General features: G+C 43.6%; 2 protein-coding genes across 2 annotated transcripts in view; both read right to left on the bottom strand.

Moving 5' to 3' along the window:
• Positions 1-16,762, bottom strand: part of adck1 (aarF domain containing kinase 1) — an 85,162-nt gene extending 68,400 nt beyond the window's left edge. Inside the window, exons 1-3 of the mRNA XM_083682950.1 lie at positions 16,739-16,762; positions 14,877-15,014; positions 14,126-14,209 (exon numbers count right to left, since the gene is read on the bottom strand). Of these exons, the coding sequence (XP_083539076.1) occupies positions 14,126-14,209; positions 14,877-15,008 (216 nt within the window). The 5' untranslated portion in view covers positions 15,009-15,014; positions 16,739-16,762. The remainder of the gene's footprint in view (positions 1-14,125; positions 14,210-14,876; positions 15,015-16,738) is intronic.
• A 6,192-nt stretch (positions 16,763-22,954) lies between these two features.
• Positions 22,955-24,754, bottom strand: slirp (SRA stem-loop interacting RNA binding protein). Its single transcript, XM_083683744.1, has 4 exons — positions 24,662-24,754; positions 23,997-24,055; positions 23,777-23,884; positions 22,955-23,432 (listed from the first exon to the last, which is right to left on the bottom strand). The coding sequence occupies exons 1-4, from the start codon at positions 24,726-24,728 to the stop codon at positions 23,364-23,366; spliced, it is 303 nt and encodes a 100-aa protein (XP_083539870.1). The 5' UTR covers positions 24,729-24,754; the 3' UTR covers positions 22,955-23,363.
• Between the last annotated feature and the right edge of the window lie 126 nt (positions 24,755-24,880).

Genomic DNA, 24,880 nt, shown 5'->3' with positions numbered 1-24,880 from the left:
ATTGATTGAAACCGCACTACAATTTGAAGACTTCAGTTTTAACAATTCCAAACGCATAACAGTATGATTTACTTCGATATGTTTATATGTATCTGCAAAGGTCTCAACCACTTAAAACCCATCATGAACTCGGCAACAGTGCAGAGCAGTGAAGCCGCCTCCTCAGTCCCCCCATTCTTGCCTGGAGGAGACACACGCCCCCCTCTGGAGACTGCCAAGGCAGAGTCAATTACAATTTGTTTCCCGTCAAAGCCACCTCCCCCATCTTATGTTTCTCATTAATAACTGCTGAGGAGAAGCCAATAGGGCATATAAAAGACTCTCCAATACTCGGTAGAATAAGTCAATCAATTATGGACTGCAACCACCCATCCACCCAACCCCCATAGCTCAGTCAATGGGATCACATTTATTTAACTAACCAAGGGAGAAAACTTCATTCACCAGGGCTAGGGCACGTTTGTGCATAGAGAGACATCGACAACTTTATCTCTTGGGAGAACGATTAACAGACTACCGTCTGACGATTACCAGACGCCATAAAAAAAGTTGTTAGGAAATTGTTACTTGTGGCACTCAAGAGGATTGACTACCATGGCCTTAGCTGTATAGATGACTCTCAAGGTCAGATAGGCTATTTCCTCAAATATGTTTTATTGTCTGGCATCGTCTATACTATAGACTCTATAGTTAGCTAAATTCATGTTGTGTGTTGTTAGCTCCATTGACGTTAAGGGACAAGTTTTTGCACCAGGGCGAAATTAGTGCTCGCCTCTTCAAAAGGTTTTTCGTTATTCACATTTCATTCCCCTTACTGTAGATGTTGCAGGTGCACATTTTGCACTCGGTTCAAATGTTTCGTAAACGTGGCCCTTAGGAGGATTCAGGAAACAAGCTCTTTGATGTGCACCGAAAAAACACCTGAGATCTAGCAGCAGCAGCAGACAACCGTTGCCAAGAGTCGCATTTCTCAATGGAGGAATCAACCCAATCAGCTGTGGCTTCCTATGATTTCATTTCAGTGTGAAAGCGTCGAGCCCCACCGCATCATCATATTACTTTATCGTCCTCGGAGGGATTCAGAGACTCAGCCGACATGATTACCTTCTCAATAGAAAAGAAAAAAAAAAGGTTAACCATCTCAATGCTCTTTCCATTTCAAAAACTCACCCGCCGTATCTTTCAGAGGACATGTTTGTTTTAATGGGGTACATTTTCCATCGGAGCAAGGGGTGATGGAAATGTCTCTTATCTGTACCCTGAGGAGGTGTTGTGTGTGAATTTGCATGATACACGGTGCAGATGTGGGGAGTGAATCGGCGCTTTTTGGAAAAGCCGATCTTCAAAATGGCCGCCTCCAAATCAACCCTGTTTATGCTTCTGCCTTTTTTTCTTGCACAGCTGAGAAAACACTGGAATCAGCTCTGTTTGTCCTTACACTCCATGACATGATTTTAGCATTTTTACCTCCCTCGCTCGCTCCCCGTGCAGCCTTTTATTTTTGGATCCTTTTTGAACGGCGCTGATTTTGTGAAGACGAGAACAACAATGAAACATCTGTGTGACTTCTGGCACACTCTCGTAGCATTTCCTGGTACCCAGGGTGCACCTCTCATCTTGCTACGCCGTAATCAAACATTGCTTCTCTCCCTTCGGCTTCTGTCAAATCACACTTCATCTGATAACAGTTGAGCCTAAATGCACAGTTCTGTTGCTCTGATAAAACAGAATAGAATAGGATAGAAAAAAACACACAAAAAATCCTAACATCTCCAATTCAACCAGGTTTACGAGGACCAGAACAACTGCACAGCCACAGCCAGGTGCTTTACATTACATTTATGGCATTTAGCAGACGCCTTTATCCAAAGCGACTTACAACAAAAACATTCAACTAAGTAAGTGAATCATCTATCCGTCAGTCATCATAAGAAAAATGTATCTATGCTAGGACCAGGGGCTATTGACAGTCACAATGCTAGAAGAAAGGAAGATTTTTTAACTATTTACAGGAGAGAAACTTTCACAGGGGGGTAGAGGGGATGAAGAGGTCTTTAGGAGGGACAGTTAAGATGTAGCCTGAAGAGATGGGTCTTCAATCTACGGCGGAAGATAGGTGCTGCTAAAAAAGCAAACAAGTTGACTTGGGCTACGCTTTTCTATATCCATATCTGCTATTCTCGGTGTCTGATGTGGGCGACTAATGCCTTTCTCATAGACTTTTAACTCCCTTTCCCCGAGCATTCGGCGCCGCCTCTGCTAACTAATAATGAACCCAACGTGTGCCAGCCTGCCAGGGCATACAGGAGAGCCAAGAATCGCAAGACACACAAAAGGCTATAACACACACACACACACACACACACAGCCTGCTCTACAAACACACGCAAAATCAGTCACACACACACACACACAACCTTCACATAGCTAAAAACACACACATTCACAAACACCCACAAGCACACACACACCCACACACACGCACACACCCACACACCCACACACCCACTACAGTAGCCTATCTGCCATGCATTATTCATCAGGGCTAAGTAAGCTACATTTAATTTCCCAATCAGCTGTTGGCGTCGGTCTGTAATGAGATGCTAATGGCTGAGGAGCCTGAATTCCCCGAGCCAGAGGCCCTCGGAGTGGGAGAGAAAGTGTTTAGGATTGCATAATCAGCGCCCAGATAAGTGTATATCTGCATCGGGCAGCTCTGCACTTTTGTTTTTCTCCTTTTGCTGTTTGTGTTGTTGATGTGTGGGCTATTCTTCTGTGTCTTATAATCAGCAGAGTCAGCAAGGGACTGAGACTGGGCTTTGCTAAGGGAACGGGAAGAGTGTTTGTGTTTGTGTGTGTGTGGGTGGGTGGGTGGGTGTGTGTGTGTGGGTGTGTGTGTGGGTGGGTGTGTGTGTGTGTGTGTGTGTGTGTGTGTGTGTGTGTGTATAAATAGAGGAAACCACCAAAATGGATGCATGCAGAGTATGCCAAACAACCCAACACGGTCCCCTTCAGACACTGGCAATGAACAGCAGTTAGGAAATCCAAATAGGCCTCGGTGGCAAAGGTGCTGAGCATCAACACGTTACTTGTACAATTATTTGTGTACAATTACTAAATGTATGGCCTAACTTAATTTGGCTGAAGGTCACATGAGAACAGGTGCACCAAATCTCTCAAGTTCATTCAGACGCACAGATACATTTACGGTGACATTTGACATCCCTTCACTGCAGAGCTAAATTTAATATTTCTTAATGTTATTAGTCTATTTATAGCAATGAGAGGTATATTTGTTGTCCACTTTATCTGCTTCACAGTTATATTTAATAGATTTGGCTGTTGGTACATTTCATTACAGTTTGGATGTTATTTTTCCATGAAATTGTTATTTGAATTGGGTTTTTATTTGCCCTCATGATGAGTCAGACTGCAAACACATAAGTGGAAAAAAGCTTCTGAATAGTCGGTGATCGCCTTTGAAAAGAATGCAATTACCTAAATAGAATGCTCAGAATTCTAGAATGACCAGCTGATTGTGAGGTGTCAACTATAAGACGTTCATACGTTTTCATGTGTATTTCTAGTCAGTCCATGATGCATACCGTGTCGAACTGTCGTCATTCCGCGTGCAGCTGCAACGTAGCTATCGAAATGCAAGGTCTGTGTTTACTTGACGAGAGTTGTTCCATTAACGTAAATGCTCACCAACGATTAATAGTTTATAGTTATAGTTGCAATTATAGAGATCAGATGTATAGAATGTATTTAGATTTTGGCCCCAACTAACCGTCAAAGTCAAGTAATAGAAAGGCCTCATTTCAGACACACACACACACACACCATTATCATTTTGAAAATAAACAGGTCAGTGGAGTGAGGAACTGCCATGGGACCTCATATCCTAGGCTCTGATCATGCTTTCTTGACAAAAACATTAATAGACGCATTTTCAGCACCATATAATGACTTTCCACATCTCAGCACTTTCAATGAATATAGATTAATTACCTCAGATTAATCTTATCTGAATAGAGTTTGTTTACACACAAACACACACACACACTGTATGATTGGATATTTCCCCATGGGAGGCAGGTATAGGTGAAGGTCAGCCTCAAGCCACTGTTGTGTTCACACACTCAAGTCTTTGATTGATATTCTGCATTGATTTTCACTTATGGGTTCTTCAAAAGCCCTTCTCGGCCCCTGGTGGACACCGCTGTTTATTTTGTAATGTAGGGACACAGTGCATCGCAGGCTAAACGGCACTCTATAGGCTGGGGTTTGTTAGCTAAGGTTTAAAACACCCTTAAAAACACACAACTCCTTGAAAACAGACACCATGAAGTAAACACATGCATGCTCACACATACACATACACATACACATACACACACACACACAGCGTACATTAGCAAATACCATGGTGGCCTTTCCACTGCAGTGCAAATTGCCAAAAGTACAGAACAATAGGTCCAATGATATATATATACACACACACACACACATCAGTAGCCTACAAGGAAGCCACCTTGGGGACTCAATTTCGAGCATAGAAAAACGATTTAATCTATCCTGCGTATGCTCTGCTCTGCAGAGAGAGAAAGAGAGCGGATGAGAGAGAGATCTAACCTGTACGCTGGTGGGAGCGTCCCTGTCCTTCCACGCGTGAGAAACCCTGCTGTCCTCTCTTTCTCTCCAACACTGACTCCACGTGTCCAACACAATGCCATCGACTTGCATTACAGCAGGAACGGTCAGATATTTCATCATAAACTTAATAGTAACGTTTTGCCGGCAAGTAGCCACAGAGGTAGGTCGCTGGTTCGATCCCCACCCCTGGAGGGCGCCGGTTGTGAGGAGCTGGTGACTGGAGGGTTGCTGGCATCATAGCTAAGGTCCCTACACTGCTTTTGTGCCCTTGAGCAAGGCACTTAAGCCCTAATTGCTACCAGGGACACCTGACATGTGTGTAATTTCCCCTCGGGGATCAATAAAGTCCCCCCCCTTCTTCTTCTTCTTCTTCACTTGAGGGGGCAGCTTTGGGCCGGAAAATTCCCTGATTAGATGGCGTGTGTGTGTTTGTTTGTGTGTGTGTGTGTGTGTGTGTGTTTGCGTGTGTGTGTGGGGGGGGGGGGGGGGGACTTCACATTCTGATAATGATTTCCACCAAATCCCCTCCCACTCCACTCCACCTCGCCTCTCCTGAAATGTTAATAAAACTTGTTAAAAACCCATGATAAATGAGGGGGTCTCAAAATGTGCCCATGCTAATGAGAATCAGAATGGGAAACCTCCCACCTGACCTTGGTCTCTCTTTACTAGACTTTGGTCATTCATCATAATGAGCAATGGCTGCCATTTTGGAAAACTTGCTACACTCATAAAAGCCACAGTTATTAGGAGTGAGCTCATCGGTTAAAGTATATTAAGTCGATAGTCTGGGGCAGAGTACAGTAGGTGTGTGTGTGTGTGTGTGTGTGTGTGTGTGTGTGTGTGTGTGTGTGTGTGTGTGTGTTTGGTAACATTCCTCATTCCATTCATTACAATGAGCCCGTTCTCCCTTTTCTACCTCCACCAGCCTCCCCGTATGTGTGTGTGTGTGTGTGTGTGTGTGTGTGTGTATACACACAGTTGTGCCTAAGAAGAATCTCTACCCAGTGCAGAGTGTTTTCATGTGCCAAAGTGAATACAGTTTACATTTCTTTTACTGAATAGCAGTTGCCATTTTCTTTGAGGATTTCAGGACCATGGACAACGCTACTGCAGTTACTAAACTGTGACTGGAGCAAGAAGAGGGGGGTCACTATAGGCATCTTCTTCCTTCTCCATAGAAAGCTATTGCCTTCTCTCCTGCACCAGAGGTGGAACGTGTACACACACACACACACACACACACACACATCGTGTGTATCTTAGCAGTGGGGAAAGATGGAGTGGTTGACTCAATGAGGAGAGGGATGAGGAAATGAGGGGTGGAACCAGACTTAAAGTACAAACTCCCAGACACTCTTTTTCCTCTGTCTAGTACCACTCCCTCTATACTATTCTAGCTCTGCCTCTCTGATTTCCCATTAAAACACACAAACACCCAAAACAGAGGCACACAAATACCCAAAACAGAGGCACACAAACACCCAAAACAGAGGCACACAGACACCCAAAACAGAGGCACACAAACACCCAAAACAGAGGCGCACAAACACCCAAAACAGAGGCACACAAACACCCAAAACAGAGGCACACAAACACCCAAAACAGAGGCACACAAATACCCAAAACAGAGGCACACAAATACCCAAAACAGAGGTACACAAATACCCAAAACAGAGGCACACAAATACCCAAAACAGAGGCACACAAATACCCAAAACAGAGGTACACAAATACCCAAAACAGAGGCACACAAATACCCAAAACAGACACTCACGCACGCGCGCACACACACACCCACGTGTTGCAGCAGCATGCAGTAGCGAGCCCAGGGCCTGTCACCTTGAGTCTGGGCACCTCTGCCTGTGTAGCTCTACTCCTAGAGAGCAGCAGCTGGTGCCTAGTCTTCCCTGAACAACTGCAAGTCACGCACACACACGCACAGCAAGGGGCCAGAGAGACATGTGGGGCCACACACACACACACACACACACGCAGCCAAAAGAACACACAATCTTACCAAAACCAAGACTTTTCAAAGAAAAAACGCACGGTTTAACCTAGGCTATATATCCCCCCTTCAGCTCAGATATTCGGAGAACAGAAATCCTTGAATCACATCCTGCCTGCATCCCAAACAACAAAACATGCCACCTAAAAATATCTGCTGCTTGGGAAATACCCAACAATTTCAGTCAAAGTGGCTGCCGGAAGGCATGACAGCGGCAGGGAAACAGAACTCAACATAACAGCGCCCACGCACTGACACACACACTTGGCCCAGCCACAGATGAACATGCCAGGCCTGTCATCCCTACCATATGCTTACACAGAGGCGCACTTGAAAAGCGAGTGATAGGCTATCAAATGAAGGAAGTGTAAATGTCAGAGAGAGAGAGAGAGAGAGAGGGAGAGAGAGAGAGAGAGAGTCACAAAGCAATCCAAATGTTGTGAGTTGAAGGGTTGCGCCGTGATTTGGCTTGAATTGTCCCCCAGCAGCTTGTGTGAGGGGAGTTACACTGCCACACACACACACACACACACACATGCACACGCACACGCACGGAGCTGCAATTGCCAAATGGTGATTTGTCCCACAGTGGCCCCTTCGGTTCAGGAGAGTAGTCACACAGGCCCGAGTCAAGACTTTGGTTTCCTAGAGCACTGACACACACGCGCACGCACACACACATTTGTATATATCAAAGGGCATTCTTTTTCTTCAAAAACACACCTTAAAAGACCACATTAGAGGAAAACAAACAGAAGAGTTTAAAGCTAATAACTGTAAATGCCAGCTTACATTTTTTCTGCCATTTCCATTCTTGTTTTAAAAATGTCAAACCCCGAGCCCAGGCAGGCTACACTCAGCAGACCCGTGCTCCAAAAGGTCAAAGTTTCTCACCTGTACTGGTAAAAAAAAAAAAAAAAACGTTTCGCTGAGGGGGGTGTAGGGGGGGCGTTGTTCACTCAGTAGGGGGGGGTGGGGGGGTGGGTGGTGAACCCTGAAGAGCACGGCTCAACATGGCTGCTCTTGCATCTGTGTGGGCGCACAGAGTAATAGGGCTGCACGTGTCTATCACACACACACACACACACATATACATATACACATACACATATAGATATATATACACACACACACACACACACACACACACACACACACACACACACACACACACACACACACACACACACACACACACACACACACACACACACACAACAGAGCGCTCTGGGCCCTCTGGTCAAGCCTGGCTACACACCCTGATTAGAATTAATGCAGGGCTCTGATTTAATACAGAGAGGAGGTTTGCTTGGTAATTATTATGAAGTCATGGAGGTGAGGCTCTGGCACCGCGGCTCAGGGCTTGTTTAGCATCATTATGCTGTTGATTGTTCTGCGTTATAAAGTACCCTCAATCGAGGATGGGAGGGATAAATGGATAGATGATTACTTTGTAAATGACCTGACCTGTGTGCACTCTATCTAAGCCTAGACCAGGGGAGGCTTGCTGGTGGAGGTAGAAATCGGGGGAAAAGATGGGCTCATTGTAATGCACGGAATGAGGAATGGTGTCAAACACGACGTCCGTTCCGAACGGCTCCGACTCGATGTTAGAAGCGGTCCGTGCGGTTGCTGGGGGAAACGATCCTGCCGTGGTCGCGGTGGCGTTGTGTTTACTCTTCCAGGTGTTGTTGTTGAGTCGCTGTTGTGTAGCTCTTGTGTATGATCGCATCGGATGTTGTGTAGCCACATTAGCACTCCCAGGTGTGTGTGTGTGTGTGTGTGTGTGTGCGTCGTCGTAACCGATCCGTGTGGCTGCTCGGTTAATGAGCTCCCGGTTCCGCACGGTTAACCCGCTCTTCCCTCTTGCCTCGCCCTACCTCCCTCTCTCTCTGTGGACGAGGCCAGCTGCTCTCCACCTCCCTGAAGAGGGTTTGCTCAAAAGCCACTTAGCCAGCGAGCACTTAGCCACCGGGCTCATCAAAGGTTGCCTGGGTGAAATGAGGGGCCATTTGGTGCCAATTAGTGCTTCATGCAGCGATCCGAGGAGTGTTTTTTTGTGTCTTGTGGACGAGGTCGGAAATATTTGTGTTTGAGTGGCGGGATGCGCTTGTTTGATGTTTTCACAAATCATAAGCGAGAGCCTAGTTGTTGACAGACATCAAAGGTCATCGAAATGAAATTCCGGGCTTCCTTAGTTAGTGCTTGACTGTTATGAGGTGGGTTTTTTTTTTTTTTACCATGCTTTCATCGTGTTGTGTGCGTACCTTTTTTGTGGGGTCTGATTAACTACTGTTGATTTGTATCAGTGGGCTATTCGGTCACGATAAACAAGCAGGTATACTGTTTGTACAGACTGTTTGTCCTTGATAATACATTCATTTCATTAAAGGCATTTGTCACTACGTTGACACCAACATTTGTTTTTCGATATGTTCACGATCAGCCCAGATGGTTTTCCTAATGCTTACCGTTGCTATTTAGTCACGTCCAGCAACCGTGAATGCTAAACTCGGAGATGGGAGTGAATAGGACAAGTAGCTTCTTGCTCCATGAAGTGTTCTTTTGTCTCAAAATAATGAAGCATCTAAATATTGAACCATCCCTTACACCAGACGCAGGTATCAAAAGCACATTTGTAGCCCCTACTGTATATGGCCTACGGGGGCCGTGTATATGGCCTACGGTCGTGTTGTCGAAACCACAGTGCTCTCTAACCACGTTCTAATTAATCGAGCCATTCGATTGTGGGCCAGCTTTCTCCAGTGCAGCTGAATCCATTTTTAATGCTTCTCTCTCTCTCACCTGGTAGATGGGAAGTCCAGGGCAGCCATTGAAACGGCTGTCGAGGCTTAGGCCTCGCTTAGTGCCGTAGAGTGTGAAAACAGCAGGTTTCTAGTTTCCCCTCGGAATGAACAATGGCACCACACCAGTGTTCATTCTACCCTGTCTGAAGTCTGTTAGGTCGCCGTCTCTCCCTCCCAGTCCCTCAGCTTGGGCTTTTTCACGGATCAGAAGTCAATACTCGGTGGTGTGAGATGGCAAAGTGGCTGTCCTTGTCAACTCGCAGGGGGGTGAGAGAGAGGGTGGAGGTGAGGGGAGAAAGCAAGAGATAGAGTAGGAGAGAGAGAGAGAGAGAGTGTGAGAGATTGAGAAAGGGAGAGAGAGAATCATTTCTCCAACAGCTTGAGCTTGAGGCAGGCCCTCTCGCCAGACCCTTAACCCGGATCTGATGGCTCCTGATGGGGAGTCGATCGATACGACAGGGCAGTAGGTGTGAAGGTGCGAGTAAAACCAGTTTTTACTACCGTGTCACTATGGCCCAGGGGTAATTTGGGATTAAAAAAAAAAGAAACAGCAGCCATGTCAGCAGTTTGGGGATGCAGGGAGAGGCAAAGGAGACTGTTCAGTGATGACTGTTATCTTCAGGGTTTTTCTTTTTTTTTACAAAATGGCCGCCAGGGATTTACAGTGACACCACCAGTCTTTTAGAGTCAGTTCAAACGGCTTTTGTCAAGCTTGGCTTTTTGCTTACTCTGAGTCACTGAAACGGGTATTGAGCTGTTGGGTGTTGGGTCTGCCATTTCAACACCATTTACAAATAGATAGTGCTTTAACATCTTCATCTGCATTATCCTTTGATTGAGATGCTTTGCTTCAAAAGGAGGCAAACACGTTTTTTTTAATCTATTTTAGCCCAGTGGAGATGATTGACTGACCAACAGTGCTTCTCATATTCAAATTTAGACAAGATTTATTGGCATGAAATACAACAAATAGAGCACTGTTGCCAAAGCCATATACAATACGACATTCATACAGGTATCAATGGTTCCATTTTGCAAATGTTTAACACACTGCCATATGAAAAAGATAGAGACTGTTTCTCTTATAAAAACAGTAATAAAAGTTGCTAACTCAGCCTGCTGCTGCAACAACACACACTTATATCCTTTACCAATGTACCTCAAGAGTGTGTGACCATCTGTGTTTGAGCCTCCCACAACACTTTAGCTCAATTTGATGACTGTGGGGTGCCCTGCTATAAGCACAGAGCAGTTGGAGCCAGGGTGATCATTAGACCAGGAGAATTCAGGCAGGTGTGTACACACACACAGACAGACAGACAGACAGACAGACAGACAGACAGACAGACAGACAGACAGACAGACAGAAACACACATACATACACACAGACAGACAGACAGAGACACTTTTGTATATGACACACACACACACACACACACACAGCTATAAGCACAGAGCAGTTGGAGCCAGAGTGATCATTAGACCAGGAGAATTCAGGCAGGTGTGTACACACAGACAGACAGACAGAAACACACTTTTGTATATGACACACACACACACACACACAGAGCAGTTGGAGCCAGAGTGATTGTTAGACCAGTAGAATTGAGGCAGGTTTACACACACACACACACACACACACACACACACACACACACACACACAATTAATTCACAAGTCACGGACGGATGGTGGGAGTGAGTTCCAGAGCCTGGGGGCAGCCCTGGAGGATGCCCTCTCACCAAAACTGCGGAGCTTGGATTTGGTGAGGTGACCAGCAGTGGAGGACCTTAGTGACCGGGTGGGTTGGTGGGGGTGTAGGAGGTCAGATAGATGCAGGAGGGCCAGTTGGTGGAGTGCTTTGTAGGTCAAGAGTAGGATTTTGTAGTTGATACAGTGTTTGACAGGGAGCCAGTGGAGGTCATGGAGAACAGGGGTGATGTGATCAGGATGTGATTACCACCATGTGTTACCAAGACAACAACAGCAACTAGGCTTGGGCCGGTATTAGAATTATTTTCTAGAAGTTATACCTTCCCTCCAAAACACTTGTAGCAAATCTATGACAAGTAGTAATAACAACACATCACTTCCTTATTCATCACCACCAGGAGAGAACCCAGGTGTCCCTTTATCTCCTCTCTCTCTCTCTACCAACTGCAGTACCTGCTCTCCCTCCCTCCCTCCCTCCCTCCCTGTCTTCCTGCCTGAATGACCTTTCTCCCTGCCTGCCCTCTCCACCGCTTCTTCACTTTTTCCCTCTTCTCTCTCCTCTCTCCATACTTCCACTTAGCTCAATGCATATACCATCTTAAATCTGATTAAATTCATTTGGACTGTGTGTGTGTGTGTGTGTGTGTGTGTGTGTCCTGCAGTGAAAGCATGGTGTTCAGTGCTGGGTAAAATAGCTCTCTGCTAGAGAAACAGAAAGGTCAAGCAATCCTTGAAAGTTTATAAAAAATAAATAAATTAAAAAAAAACAATGCATTCTGATAGATGATGTCGGTGCCTGCAGACCTAAGAAGAACAGAAAAGGAGGGAGGAGAGAGATAGAAACAGAGAGAGATAAAGAGAATAATCAGGAGAAGGAGAAATCTGTGAGAGGACTGCAGTAGTTCTGTACCGTTGGATATTGTCGTGAGACTGTGTGTCTGAGGCATAGGTGAGAAAAAGAGTGAGGGAGAGAGAGAGTAAAAGAGAGAGTGAATGGGAGGAGACAGAGGAAAAAAGAGCGAGTATAGAAATCCGTGAGAGGTCTGGTGTGGGTCAGGTATCTGGAGTGGTAGAGCTAAGCTAAGTGTTTACAACTGTGGCTTTCTCCTCACCCTTTTAAGCGCTTGCTGTTATCCTTGTGCTCCAACACTCCCCACACTCAATTCACCTCAGACACAACCGCGCGCTCCTTCCTTTCAGAAATAAAAAGCCCTTTCATGCTCTAACCTTGGGTAATTTCACCATTTGCAAAAAAATGTTTTAAAAAAGAGAACAGTTCAAAGGACTTATCAAAATGTGAGCTGCTGAGCACCGCGTCTTTGGGAAGAGGCTTTAGAAAGTGGATCAATGCTGCAAAGCTGCGGTGCAACTGAGCTCTGTGTCTCTCTGGGTGGAGAAAAAAAAAAAAAAAAAAAGAGTGCTGATTCCCTCAAAGGGGCCCAATTTCATTCAAAGCATCGCTGGCGAACTCTGAATGACCCCCTGTCAAACCCCACCTGTGTGCCTCTCGCTGCGCTCTTTTCCTTTCTCAGAGTGTTTGATCCCCTTTCAGAGCGAGAGAACCAGACTCCAAACAAAACACTTCACAGCAGAAATCATAGGTCTTCTTGGCAGAAAACAGAGAGAAATGTTGCTCCAAACTTCTGATGTTTTTTTTTTAGTTTAACCACGCCTTTAATGTTTTAGGTTAGGATAGGGGAGTAGGGTTAATGTGATGTTCGACCTGTGCTTAAGGGATGACCTTTCCTTGGGCCTCAGTGCCAGTTCGGGGCACGGTTGAAGACAACAGAATCTAAGAGAGAGGCACGGCTATGAATACAAAAACAGGAGCTGGAGTTGTTAGCTACAGTCGGTCTATATCCCCATGGTGATACCAGTGGTGCCAAAAGCCAGGAATAAACGGCAAGCCGGGCCCAAGGTCTTTGTAGTATCTGTATTTCTTATTTAATGTGATTATGAGGAAGGGTTGCGGGAATGAGTTTTGAACTAGACTAGAGAAAGATGTCCGTTTCGACACCGCTGTGGTATGCTCTGCATTAGGATAAGCAGAGAGGCCTGTGACGACCACATCACATCACACACACACACACACACATGCACGCACGCACGCACGCACGCACGCACACACGCACACACGCACGCACACAAGCATTCACACCTGCCATATTATCCCTCCTGTTACATCTATTACAACGCGATCACCTGGTAATCTGCATTGTCCCCAGTAATCCAAGGCTCATGTCAGGGCATAACAGTATTCAGAGGGACAGAGAAAAGTATAAAATAGTGTATGTAAATGCTGACAGGAACCATACCCATCATTACAAGCACACCTAAACACAAGGCTAACATGAGCACTGAAGATGAATTACTTCGCAGCATTTCTTGACAGTATCTACAGCGGCCTGCATAAGTAATGGGACAGTTCTTCTTTTGGTTCTGTATTCCGAAAGTTTGGATTTGAAATCAAACAATTACTATGAGGTTAAAGTATAGATTGTCACACTTTTTTGTTCACCATTCACATTACAACACTTTTTATCTTAGTCTATTTCAGAACACCAAATGTCAGAAAACCAATCCTATTTCAGAACACCAAATGTTCTAATGGGACAGATTCATATAATGTCCAAATTACAACACTTTTTATCTAGTCTATTTCAGAACACCAAATGTCAGAATACCAACCCTATTTCAGAACACCAAATGTTCTAATGGGACAGATTCATATAATGTCCAAATTAAGCACTCATGCATAGTATTTGGTCATTTTCTTCTTGTATGATGAAGCGACATCCAATGAATTTGGAGGCATTTGCTTGTACTCGACCAGACAGATGTTTCTGTACACTTTAGAATACATTCTGCTGCTGCCATTTTATCTTGCTTGGCAAAGCAGTGAAAACTCTTCTTGGTTAGAGAATGGAAATACCTTACCTGGGACTTGAGTGCCCAGTACTCGTCTGTGCCGTGTTCCACATTCTTGAAAGACGTGAGGTAGTCATAGCTGATGATCGCCGTCTACAAGAAATAAACAGCATTTAGTGATTTATTGAGAGGGTCAGTGGCTTAATAGCGTCATTCTCTGGGTTTTGATCCGCTAGCTTCACAATGCCTGGTAAGACCTCTTTAAAGTTCTGAGTTTCCTTCCCGGGAAGGTATCTCTTTGTGCAAATCATGATGAGGTGGAGGTCGGGCTCCCAAAGGAAACTGGTTTGAAAACATTTCTCGGATATCGTGATATTTTGATTTGGTCAATTACTGTTTCATCTGGTTTCTTTGCTGTCACTACTTACCACGACTGAGGTATGTAAATAAAAAAGCACGCTTGAAGAAGCAGAAGTTAGACAGAATGGATGTGGAGAAGCAAAGGGAACCCTTTCCCAAGAGAACCCTTTCCTCAAAAGAAAGTGGGCTTATATCTGTTTTTTGGCGAGACTAGTGTCTAATGCCGACACTATACAAATCAGCTAATGAGAGTAGTCCATCGTGCAGTGATGTCCCCTGCCAAGAGACCTGAAGTAGTGCTGCCCCCCTAGCCAGCCAAAACATTGGTTATGGTTGGCTAGCGTTAAGCACTTTGTTGTGAGCTCTAGTGTTGTTGGAAAATGGAAGACCCGACCATTAAGTCAGGATAAAAAACAATGCCTCGCAAAGAGGCTGTTTAGCATTAAGTGTGGTGGCTCACCGTGGCTGCGGCCCTTCCGAACCGTACGAAGCTGATGTCATTGGGGTCCAACTGCCTGTTGTAGAAGTAGAATCCCGAGGAGGCGAACAATGCCGTTGCAACAGAGGACACTTTCAGTAGCCGTCCAGCCATGGGAGGCTTTGGGGGGGAAACACACGTGTTAGATTAGGAAAAATGACAGTCTAAGTCTATGTTTATAACACAGCAAATAATGGCGTTATGATGCGAGCTAGCTGTCTCTAAGATTGTATGTCCATGGGGTTGAGTAACATCAAATGTTTATTCCTTTGACAGCCTCCAAACCTCATGTACCCTACACCCTTGAAGTAGGTGATGGCTGTGTCACTGTTTATAAGGTCAGTGTTAAGTCCCTCGTCCTGTATGGGGCAGGTTCTCCTATTGTGTTGTGTTGTGTTGTGTTGTGTTGTGTTGTGTTGTGTTGTGTTGTGTTGTGTTGTGTTGTGTTGTGTTGTGTTGGTGTCTCTGTCTCCTCCTCTCACTCTCACTCTCACACAGGTGTCCGTCCACGATTGGCCTGTCAATCCCATCCATCATCAGTCGCGCACCTGTTCCGGACCAATCAACTGTCCGTCCGTCTATTTAAAGCCCTCCTGTCCTCTGTTCTGGAGTCTTAGTCTGTCGTGTTTTGTGGTTGTCTATTGTTGAAAGTGAAATAGCCAAGCCATGTGCATATTCAGCTGTTTCTTGTTTTGGTTAACCTATACACGGTATAGTATTTTTGATTTGGTAAAACTATACACGGTATAGTGTTTTTGTTGTTTTCACGCGAAGGGACAAGGGGATAGGTAAGCTGCCCATGGGTTTACTTTGCATCACATAGCCGCATCTCTGTTATAAACATTAGGCTAGGAACGGGTGCCCCTCATGTGTTCTTTTTAGTAGATCTTTTTGGTTAGGTAGCTAGGACTTTCTTTTAATGAGTTCTTTCCTTTGGCACCGTTCACATTTCCCTTGTTCTCTTGTAGCGATCATTTGTTTAAACAATAAACATTCTTTCATTTTAGTCCCAGTTCATAGTGTTTGTGTTGCAGTGCATTTACATTCAGCAGTCTCACTGTATCGTGTTAGGCCCTTCATTTACCCTAGACAAAAGGGCCGTAACAGTAAGTGACATTCGAACTAAACAAAATGCTGACAAGTGTTTTCATCTGAAGCATAGCATCTGTCACTTTCTTCACTTTGGATTCTGCCTCAGCTGAAATTAGACTGATAGTAGTGTATTGCATTTCACATATTGTTGCAGGGATGGTGTATGTCTTTATCAACTAGAGTGGGATTGTCTAAAAAATCTAAACAAAGACACTGTGTTACCAGCCTACCAGCTAGCATCGCTGTATCTCAAATGAGCACAATATTCTTCAGACTTTGTCTACCAAGCATAGCCTACAGTAAAGTGACAGCACCAGCATGCCGGCTGATGTCATGAACTTGACATCCGACAGTAAAAGGGGGGTCTGGGGTCTGACAAGCACGTAGACTGTTTAGAATAGCGCCATGGCTTGCTATAGCTAGCTAACGGAAATAAATCAATGGACCCGTTATAATAAGTTCATATATCATATAATAATAAGAGTGGATGTTACAGGTAGAAACTCCATAGACTACATGACAGGAACATGTCAGTGCAGTGGCTGAGCAGTGATGCAACAAGGGTTATGCAACATTGAATAGGCTATACGTTTTGGAACGTGGCAGGACTGCAGACTATGTTTCAAACGAACATGATCGCTAAATGCAATAGATAACGCAATACTAATGGAGAGAAGATAACCTCTATGGAAGATATATGTTGTTATAGCTTTATCAAGTACTCAAGTGCACGCGTGCTTTCTTTCACTCACCGGTTTCTTGCTTCGACCTCTCAACTCGTGTTCCTTGTTTGTGTTTTCATTCCGTTGACGCGCGTAGCATTATGGGCCTTGTAGTCTTTCGTAAAGAACAAATTACACAGTTACACGAAATGATGACCTTTTAATGGTACACTAATACAAATAATAAATGTATATTATTATTATATACGCATATTTCACATATAATGTTTGTTTTCGTGGACATCGTTTCTTGTAGCTACCTTGACAGTTTAATCAAGTACTACACAAATGTAAACCCCTAGATTACGTCAAAAGCAGGTGCCAAATGCGGAAGACAGCCGAGACAGCTGTTTTCTGCCATAGAACTAGAATGGCTAGAATAGATTGTCAGAGAAGTAACCATAGAATTATAGTATATTTACATTTCAGGGCTATTTCCCTGATTTCTCTAGAAGATTCAAATTAAGATTAGTAAGATTTTGTCAACTATACTAATATTGGCTATCTATTCCATTTACATTTACATTTACATTTATGGCATTTAGCAGACGCCTTTATCCAAAGTGACTTCCAACAAATACATTTGTTTAAGTAAGCGAATCATCTATCCATCAGTCATCATAAGCATCATAAGCTTTTTTTTTTGTTATTAACAGGAGAGGAACTTGTACAAGGGGGTAGTGGGGGTGAAGAGGTCTTTAGGAGGGACCATTAGTATTCCCCACTAAGTCATGTACCTGTCATAGCCTGTCTGGGTGAATACACTAGATATGCCTATCTCTTTTCAAATAGTCTCTACATCAATAAAGTACATAGAAAATGCATAGTACACATAGAGCACATTCAATTAATCTTTGTCTTTATCAAATGAACTACAGTGAATTCAGGCCAGTAAGATAAGTGTAACATTTCTGCATTATTTAACTGTTTAAGATGTACGATGTGAACTTCAGGAATATTAGCCGAGGAGGTAGGCCCAAACTAGTTTTGGGGATGTGTGTGCTCCTTTAATAGCCAAAAGACTTTCTGGAGGGCAGACGATTACTATTACACCTTTGAGAGCTGTCTACAACTGTCCCTCTCCCTCTTCTGGAACAGTACACTCTCTCTCTCACACACACACACACACACACACACACACTGTATGTATGTAGCCTACACAGACCTCTTCACACACAATATATTCACATACAAAAGATCTGCATATCTCCAACACATTCACAGAGAGAGAGAAAGAGAGAGACTTACATGATGAAAAATACATAAGCTATTTGTTATCTCTACCTACCAAAAGATGCTGACTAATAACAATGTATTGAAAGTCTAACTTAGATCCTCCGTCTTTTCATCTTCCAGGTGGATAACCGCATGTGCCTGAGTACTTTACTTTCAACTTTGAATATTTCTTTGTATGATTATTTTTTTTCAAAACCGTTTGATTCTTTTAGCCTACAATTATGCTATAAGCAAAAACATTTGCATGAAACCGAAGAAAGAAGTAACAACATCATTACAGCATTGATTCTAATTGCCTTGGGTATTGTGAATGAACGTGGATGTGGGTTTTGCCAAGTGTCGGTTCTTTGTTCAGATTCCTCTGCAGGAGGTTGCTTGTAGCTCTGGGTAAAGAAGCACATAATTATTTGCATGGATATTCATGGGGGTTTTATGAAACCTCCACCTTGCAGTTCTTTGGAGCCCGAGTAGAACTGAGTGAATTTGATCATCATTCGGATTCCTATTGCTTGTCTATTGTGTGATTTGTTTGGGATGATGGGTCGGGGTAGAGAATGAAGTCAGGTTTTGTTGCTTCACATTTATTGCAGGCAACCTTTAGTTTTAGTTGTATGCTTTAAGTTGATGTGTCATAGCTGGAACCCAGATGACTCCTAATTGCTAGTTCAACCACTATTATTGCCACTGACAACTCTTCCCCAGGTCTAACAAACTGTAATTACTTTGTGAAATGAGGATAGGTTGTTAAAAACAAATAGCAAGTTATTTATTGTACATTTTTAATAAAAATAAATAAAAATAGTATGGGATCAATAAAGTTGGTTTGATAGGTCATACAGGCTGGCTAAATTAAACACCAGAATAGGTAGAAAAAGTAAACAGTACAAGTCAGCTCTCTGATAACAATATATTGCTGTGGAACATAGAAACGGAGGTGAACTAATCGGTTGGCCATCCATGAGCCACAGTGCAGGTGAGGGGAAAGCGTATGGACAAGGCTGTCAGATCCTCTTAAGCACAAGGGAACAGAAGTTAACAGATGTACACCTGACACCTTTTTCCTAGCTGATAATGTGGACACACACACACACACACACACACACACACACACACACACACACACACACACACACACACACACCCTCCCTCCCTCCCTCCCTCCTTCCAGGTGCGAAGGACAGAGAAGCGAGGAAGTGTGACAAGATCTGAAACGACAGGAAGGAAGAGGAAGTGTCTGACCGTAGCATTTCCACAGTGACCCTGATAACACAGTTTCAACACCACCATGGAGTCACTCACAGGAATGTCTAATAATAAGGTTAACTGCTTGTTGATCTCCACACAATGAAACACAATGTATTATAAAGCATTAGTGAACATATAGTAGATTGGCGTAATAGTTTTAGTGGTGGCTATAGTACTAGTTGTAGTGGTTGTGATGACTGCCATAGTAGTCGTGGTTGTTTCTGGTAGTTAGTATGGTAGTTAAAAGGGACAGTTAGTAAGTGTGGTAATAGATGGTGGACAACATAGAAATATAATTCTATATTCAACATTCTATGGTGGGCAAGAGGGTGTATTGTTGTGTAATCAGTCTAAGAATGTGTTCTATGCGTCATAGTTGGTAGAACAGTGAGTGTTCTATATCTATGGTTCTATCCCTATGTTTGTACAGAATTCTAGTGTTTATGTTCAAAAGTTCTGTCAGATCTATGCTGTTTCATTGACACCACATTTTGCAGGTGAGCAGGATTAAGATTCACTTTATTGTTCCATATAACAAGGTAACATATATAGTATTTTTCTCTTCTTGGATTGGATGACAACACCACCAAGATTTTTGTTAACAATACTTTGCGATAAAAGTGTAATACTGTAACATAGTCTTAGAGGTATAAAATTAAAAATATTTCTCAAAACTTCCATTCCTCACTGTCACTTGTTCTTTCCACAGGAATTCAGTAGGCTATGATGCCCCGAAAACAGAAGATAGAGCAGAAGTGGCAGGAATTCTTTGACTCCAGGTTTCAAGAGAAACTACTGGAGGAAAGGAGATGGCAGGAGAAGATGTTCAACAGTGTGAAGCGTGAGGTAGAGGGCTGGATCCTCAACGCCCAGCAGGAGTGGAGACATAAGGAGAGAGCTCAGAGAAACAGGGTAGGAAATGGGTAATGCTGTATCATACAGCCCCCTATTTACCTGGTATTCGGACCTATTGAGACATGATATTGGTGTGATTACATAATTCATGAGAACTTTGGGATCCATTCTAACAAATGTTTCAAGGAAGTTACCAATTTTGTTAGTCGGCTCTCATTTTGGAAAGCAACAATTACTACCATGTAATTTCATATCAGACACAAGATTAATACCAGCGGTACACAACCAGTGGTACACAACAATGTATGAAATGTACGATATGTATCTGTATGTAATACCTTACTAATAAAGCTATTATCTTAATCAAGGTTGATAAGCTGCTGCTGATGGACCTCCCTGAGAGGAAGACGTACTCTGAAGCCATGATAGAAATGGACCAGACTATCGCAGGCCCAGAGGGAAGGGAAATGGGTAGAGGGGACAGGAGGGGGCCCATTCAAACCAAAAAGAGGAGTAAGGACAACATGTCAATGAAAAAGAGGAGTGGAGAGACTCCGGACACTGAATTAGGGGCGGATGGGTGCAAGGGAGATAGATGGAGAGGGACAGAGAGAGAGGAGGTTAAAGAGGGGCACCACCTCTGTCAAGGAGATGTGCAGAGATTAAAGGAGCACAAACAGAGCCACAAAGAGAAAAGGAGGAAGGAGGAGGAGAGAAGGCAGCTGATGATTGTGGAAATGCAGCGTATTCGAGCCCACGAGAAGCAAAGGGAGAAAGAGCCCCAGCAGAGAAGCAACATGGAAGAGACAGAAAAGGAGGTGGATTGGATGAGAAAGAAAGCACAACTGGATGTGGAAAGAATTAACGTGGCATGGAGGGAGAGAGGGCTGCAGAGGATGGAGAGAGTTTTAGTGAGGAGGCAAAAGGAGGTCGAACACAGAGTCCAGCGGGTGAATAGGAAGGCCTGCGAGTTGAGGGCAGAGGCTGAGAGTCTGATGGAGGAGAAACAGGAACTGAAGATGGTGGTCCAGAAAATGAGTGAGACTAAAGATGCCACGAAAAGCGTCAAGCTGAGCACAGATCAAGAAAGACAGGATCTCGCTGTGGTAACTCAACTGATAGATCATTTTTAACTAGAAAGATGCTCATGCAGTATGTACTCCATCAACTTCCATTTTGTTGCTAATGTGATCATGTTTCAAGACATTATGGGCATTTAACCACAAAGTGGGACATGCTAGAACTCCTACATGGCCATAGTATTTGTGTTTAGGACAGCAATGGCAAGTTGTTAACTCTATCTATCTCTTACTGTAACAGATAGAGGACAAAAGACAGAGAGATGAGGATAAACAAAGAGAAGTGAGGAGGCAGATGGAGGGGAGTGGAATGGAGGAAGAGAGATTGAGAGAAAGAAGGAGGGATGAGGAGAAACCGGGAGAGAAAGAAATGGATGCATTTCAAATGGAGGAAGAAGAGGCCAAAATACAGGCGGAGGAAGAATACAAACTACAGAAAGAGGAGAAAGAGCTAGAGGAGAAAAAGAGGGAAGAACAGGTGAGAGAGAACAGGAAGAAAGTGCTTGAGACAGAGAGACACGGGGAGGAAGAGAAGTGGAAAACACTAGCAAGGCAAAATAAAGTGGAGCTCAGAACAAAGGCATATGAGAAAAAAATGAGGAAAGAGGAGAAGAAGAGAAAGAAAGATCTTAAGGCAGAGAGAAAGAGAGAGGAAGAGGATAGAAAAAAGCTGGCAGAACAACAGAAAGCAGAGAAGAGACCAAAGGCTCTTGATGAGGACAATAGGAAAGAGGATAGAAAGAAAGAGCTTGAGGTAAATAGACAGGAGGGAGAGGAGAGGCAAAACTTGTCAGAGCGACAGAAAGCAGGAGATAAGAGCTTTGGACGAGAAGTAAAAGAGAAAGAGAGAGGAGGAGCAGCAGGAGAAATAGCTGGAGGCAGAGAGACTGAGGGAAGAGAAGGAGAGAAAAAAGCTGGCAGAGCAACACAACGAGGAGAAGAAGTGACCAAAGGCTCTCGAGGAGGAAAGGAGGAAAGAGGAGGAATGAAGAGAGAGGAGGAACAGAAGAGGGAGCTTGAGGCACAGAAACAGCAGGAGGCAGAGGAGACAAGGAAGCTGAGAGACCTACTGGAAAAGGAGAAGGTGAGACAGAAAGTGTTGCAAGAACATCTTCTGAACACAGAGGAGGAAGAGGGGAAGCTGAGAGAGGTGGCAGCCCAGAACGCTGAAGAGCAGAAAGTAGGACAGAAACTAGATCAGGGAGAGCTCTTCAGGAAATTCAAGGTGGGGGAGGGGGAGAAGATGGACGCTGAGATGCAGAGGAAACAGGAGGAACAGAAACAGGAGGAGGCCAAAAAGCCAATGATGGCGGAAGTGAAGAGAAGTCTTGGTGTTGATGAGAGAAAATACAATGTGCCACCAAAAGAAAAGGAGCTCGTGCTGAGCTCTGGTTCAGGGTATGAGAGAGAGAGTGAGAAACAACAGAAGGAAAGAGAAGAGACAGCCAGGAAAAACAAAGAGGGGATGCAGGAGATGGAGAAAGAAAGGAAGAGAAAGGAGGCCTGTCTTGTTCCAAGGAAGAAGGAAGGCAAAGTGACAAAGTTCTTGAGGAAGAACTTTGGTTTGTGACATCACACTGTTCATCCACAATATCAATATCTATACCATTTAATCCAAATTGCAATCTTTGTTTTACCAATAAACATATTTTATCAATAAAACCATTTCATTCACAAATCTGTTTCCTTAACCGTACTGTATCATAAAGATTGTTATGATTTAGAAAAGTGCTAGCATGTGTGAGAGAAATAAGCTTTTTATACCAGACTTTCAATCATACTACAGCCAAAACCAAAAGTATACTGTATATAAGAAATGAAAACCATGACATTCATTGAACTTCTTTATTACTTGAAGGGGGATGGGGGCATTTGTTGCCGGACTTATTTGAGAATGGTACAGTCTTGATAGGCAGATACAGTGCTTGTATATAAAAAATGTCAGAGACACAGATCCAACCATAGACACACATACATGTCGTCAGTGGATACAACACACGGTCACATCTATCCAGCCAGTTTTGACATAAGTTTACTAATGACGTTCAAGAAATGTGGTATGTTGTTCTTCTTCTACTTAATAATCCATATTAGAAATGCAATACCATTACAGTTACCGTGTTCCTCCCAAAATAAATGACGATAAATATAGAGATGAAAAAAACATTGACTTGGATCATCAAGTTGTGTTTCTTCAGGTTCATTCACACTCTCGTACATACATTCAGTTCAAACACACATCAGCTTTCCTCTTCCTCTTTGTTTGTCCTTTGCCCCGCAAACACTTTCCTGTTCCTTTGAACTTGAAGCTGAAAAATAGAAGGGTGAAAAACACAATGGAACAAATTGATATTAGGTACAAACATTATACATTCTATTCACGTCATCCTTAAAAGCACTCAGGTCAAAGGTAGACTCAGCAATATGACATAGCAATGAAACAGTGGTTAACTACCAGCAGAGACAACAAGCAAGGAGCAAGACCATTTTTGTCACACGTGTAATCTTACATTGCCTAGCTTGTGCGTAGACGGAAACGCTAACAAGTTAAATGTCTTGTTTGGCTAAAGTTGAAACATCCCTTCAGTCATTCCACTTCCCATGGTAACATCATATTGCTGAGTCTACTTTTAACAACCGGTGAAATCCTCACTTTGGACCCCTCCAGAATATGTGGGTCCTTCTGAAGAGCGTTGTGCAGACCCTCCTCAGAGCTATACCCGATCCAGCAGAAACCTCTGTGGAAGCCTGTCTCCTTGTCCTGTCAGAGACACAATGTAATCAAGGAGTACAGTTTGTTAAAAACACTGTCTATATCGGTAAGGCGCCACTATTGTAAGGTATTTAGTAGTATTCAGTGCTGGAATACTTACAAAAGGAAGGAGGCATTTTTTGACTTGACCAAACTGTCCAAAGTACTCCTTCATCTCCCCTGAAAGAAAATAATAAAAACATCTTATGTTAGTCTCTCTGTAGCACAGTGTCTCATATCATATGACTTCAACGAGTTACCCTTTGAGCGGACCAAGTCCAACGTGTTTCTATTCTCAATTCCATTGTTCTAGCCCAGCATGAACACACTTGATGAATAACAACCGCATCCAGCCCTTCATTAGGAGTAGCTTACAAAACGTGAGTGCTTCCCAATCGGGTTGCACACAAACACAGACACAGTAATACAGATAAATGGTATTTGTGTGAACCACGAGTGCATTGGGAAGCATCTTCTAGAATGTGTCCACGCAAGCCCTGATTTTGCTCCTATGTTACCACGGTAATTGACATACATCTTGTATAGTCTGTTTACCAAAACACGGGATATGAACAGTGATGCAACAGAGATAGATAGAAACAATTAACCAACACTGTACCACATCTAGCTACAGACACTTGACAGCATGCATAGCCGCTTGAAAGCTAGCCTGTTAGCAATGTCAAGGAAGCTCGCAGAGCACTATAAGGCACTCATATAGAGCCATAACATGATATTAAACAGCCGAATTGTGGTACTGCTATTTGCCATTCAAATCATGCTTACTGCTTGCAATGGTCCATGGTATTTTAGACACAAACACCTCGAAAACCTTCTTGGATGTTGCTGCCATGTTTCGTCCTTGGTAAGCTATCGACGTTTGACCCCAAACCACGTGACATAGAGATTCGTTTTAATAACTGCTTTTTTCATTAAGTATTGCATTTAAATAGCAAAACATATATTAGAATTCATATATACAATTTAAATAATACATGTGTTTAA

This window comes from Argentina silus (genome assembly GCF_951799395.1).
Source record: "Argentina silus genome assembly, chromosome: 13".
NCBI lineage: Eukaryota > Metazoa > Chordata > Actinopteri > Argentiniformes > Argentinidae > Argentina > Argentina silus.
Note: the sequence above shows the minus strand (reverse complement) of the source record. Positions and strands in the feature narration are given on the sequence as shown.

What these genes read in the sequence shown, in the direction of transcription:
- slirp (XM_083683744.1), bottom strand. Translation starts at nt 24,728, where the DNA reads ATGGCAGCAACATCCAAGAAGGTTTTCGAGGTGTTTGTGTCTAAAATA. An exon ending in ACCATGGACCATTGCAAGCA is followed by an intron (nt 24,056 to 24,661) that starts GTAAGCATGATT and finishes ATTTTCTTTCAG; the next exon opens with GGGAGATGAAGGAGTACTTT. An exon ending in ATATTCTGGAGGGGTCCAAA is followed by an intron (nt 23,433 to 23,776) that starts GTGAGGATTTCA and finishes TCTATTTTTCAG; the next exon opens with CTTCAAGTTCAAAGGAACAG.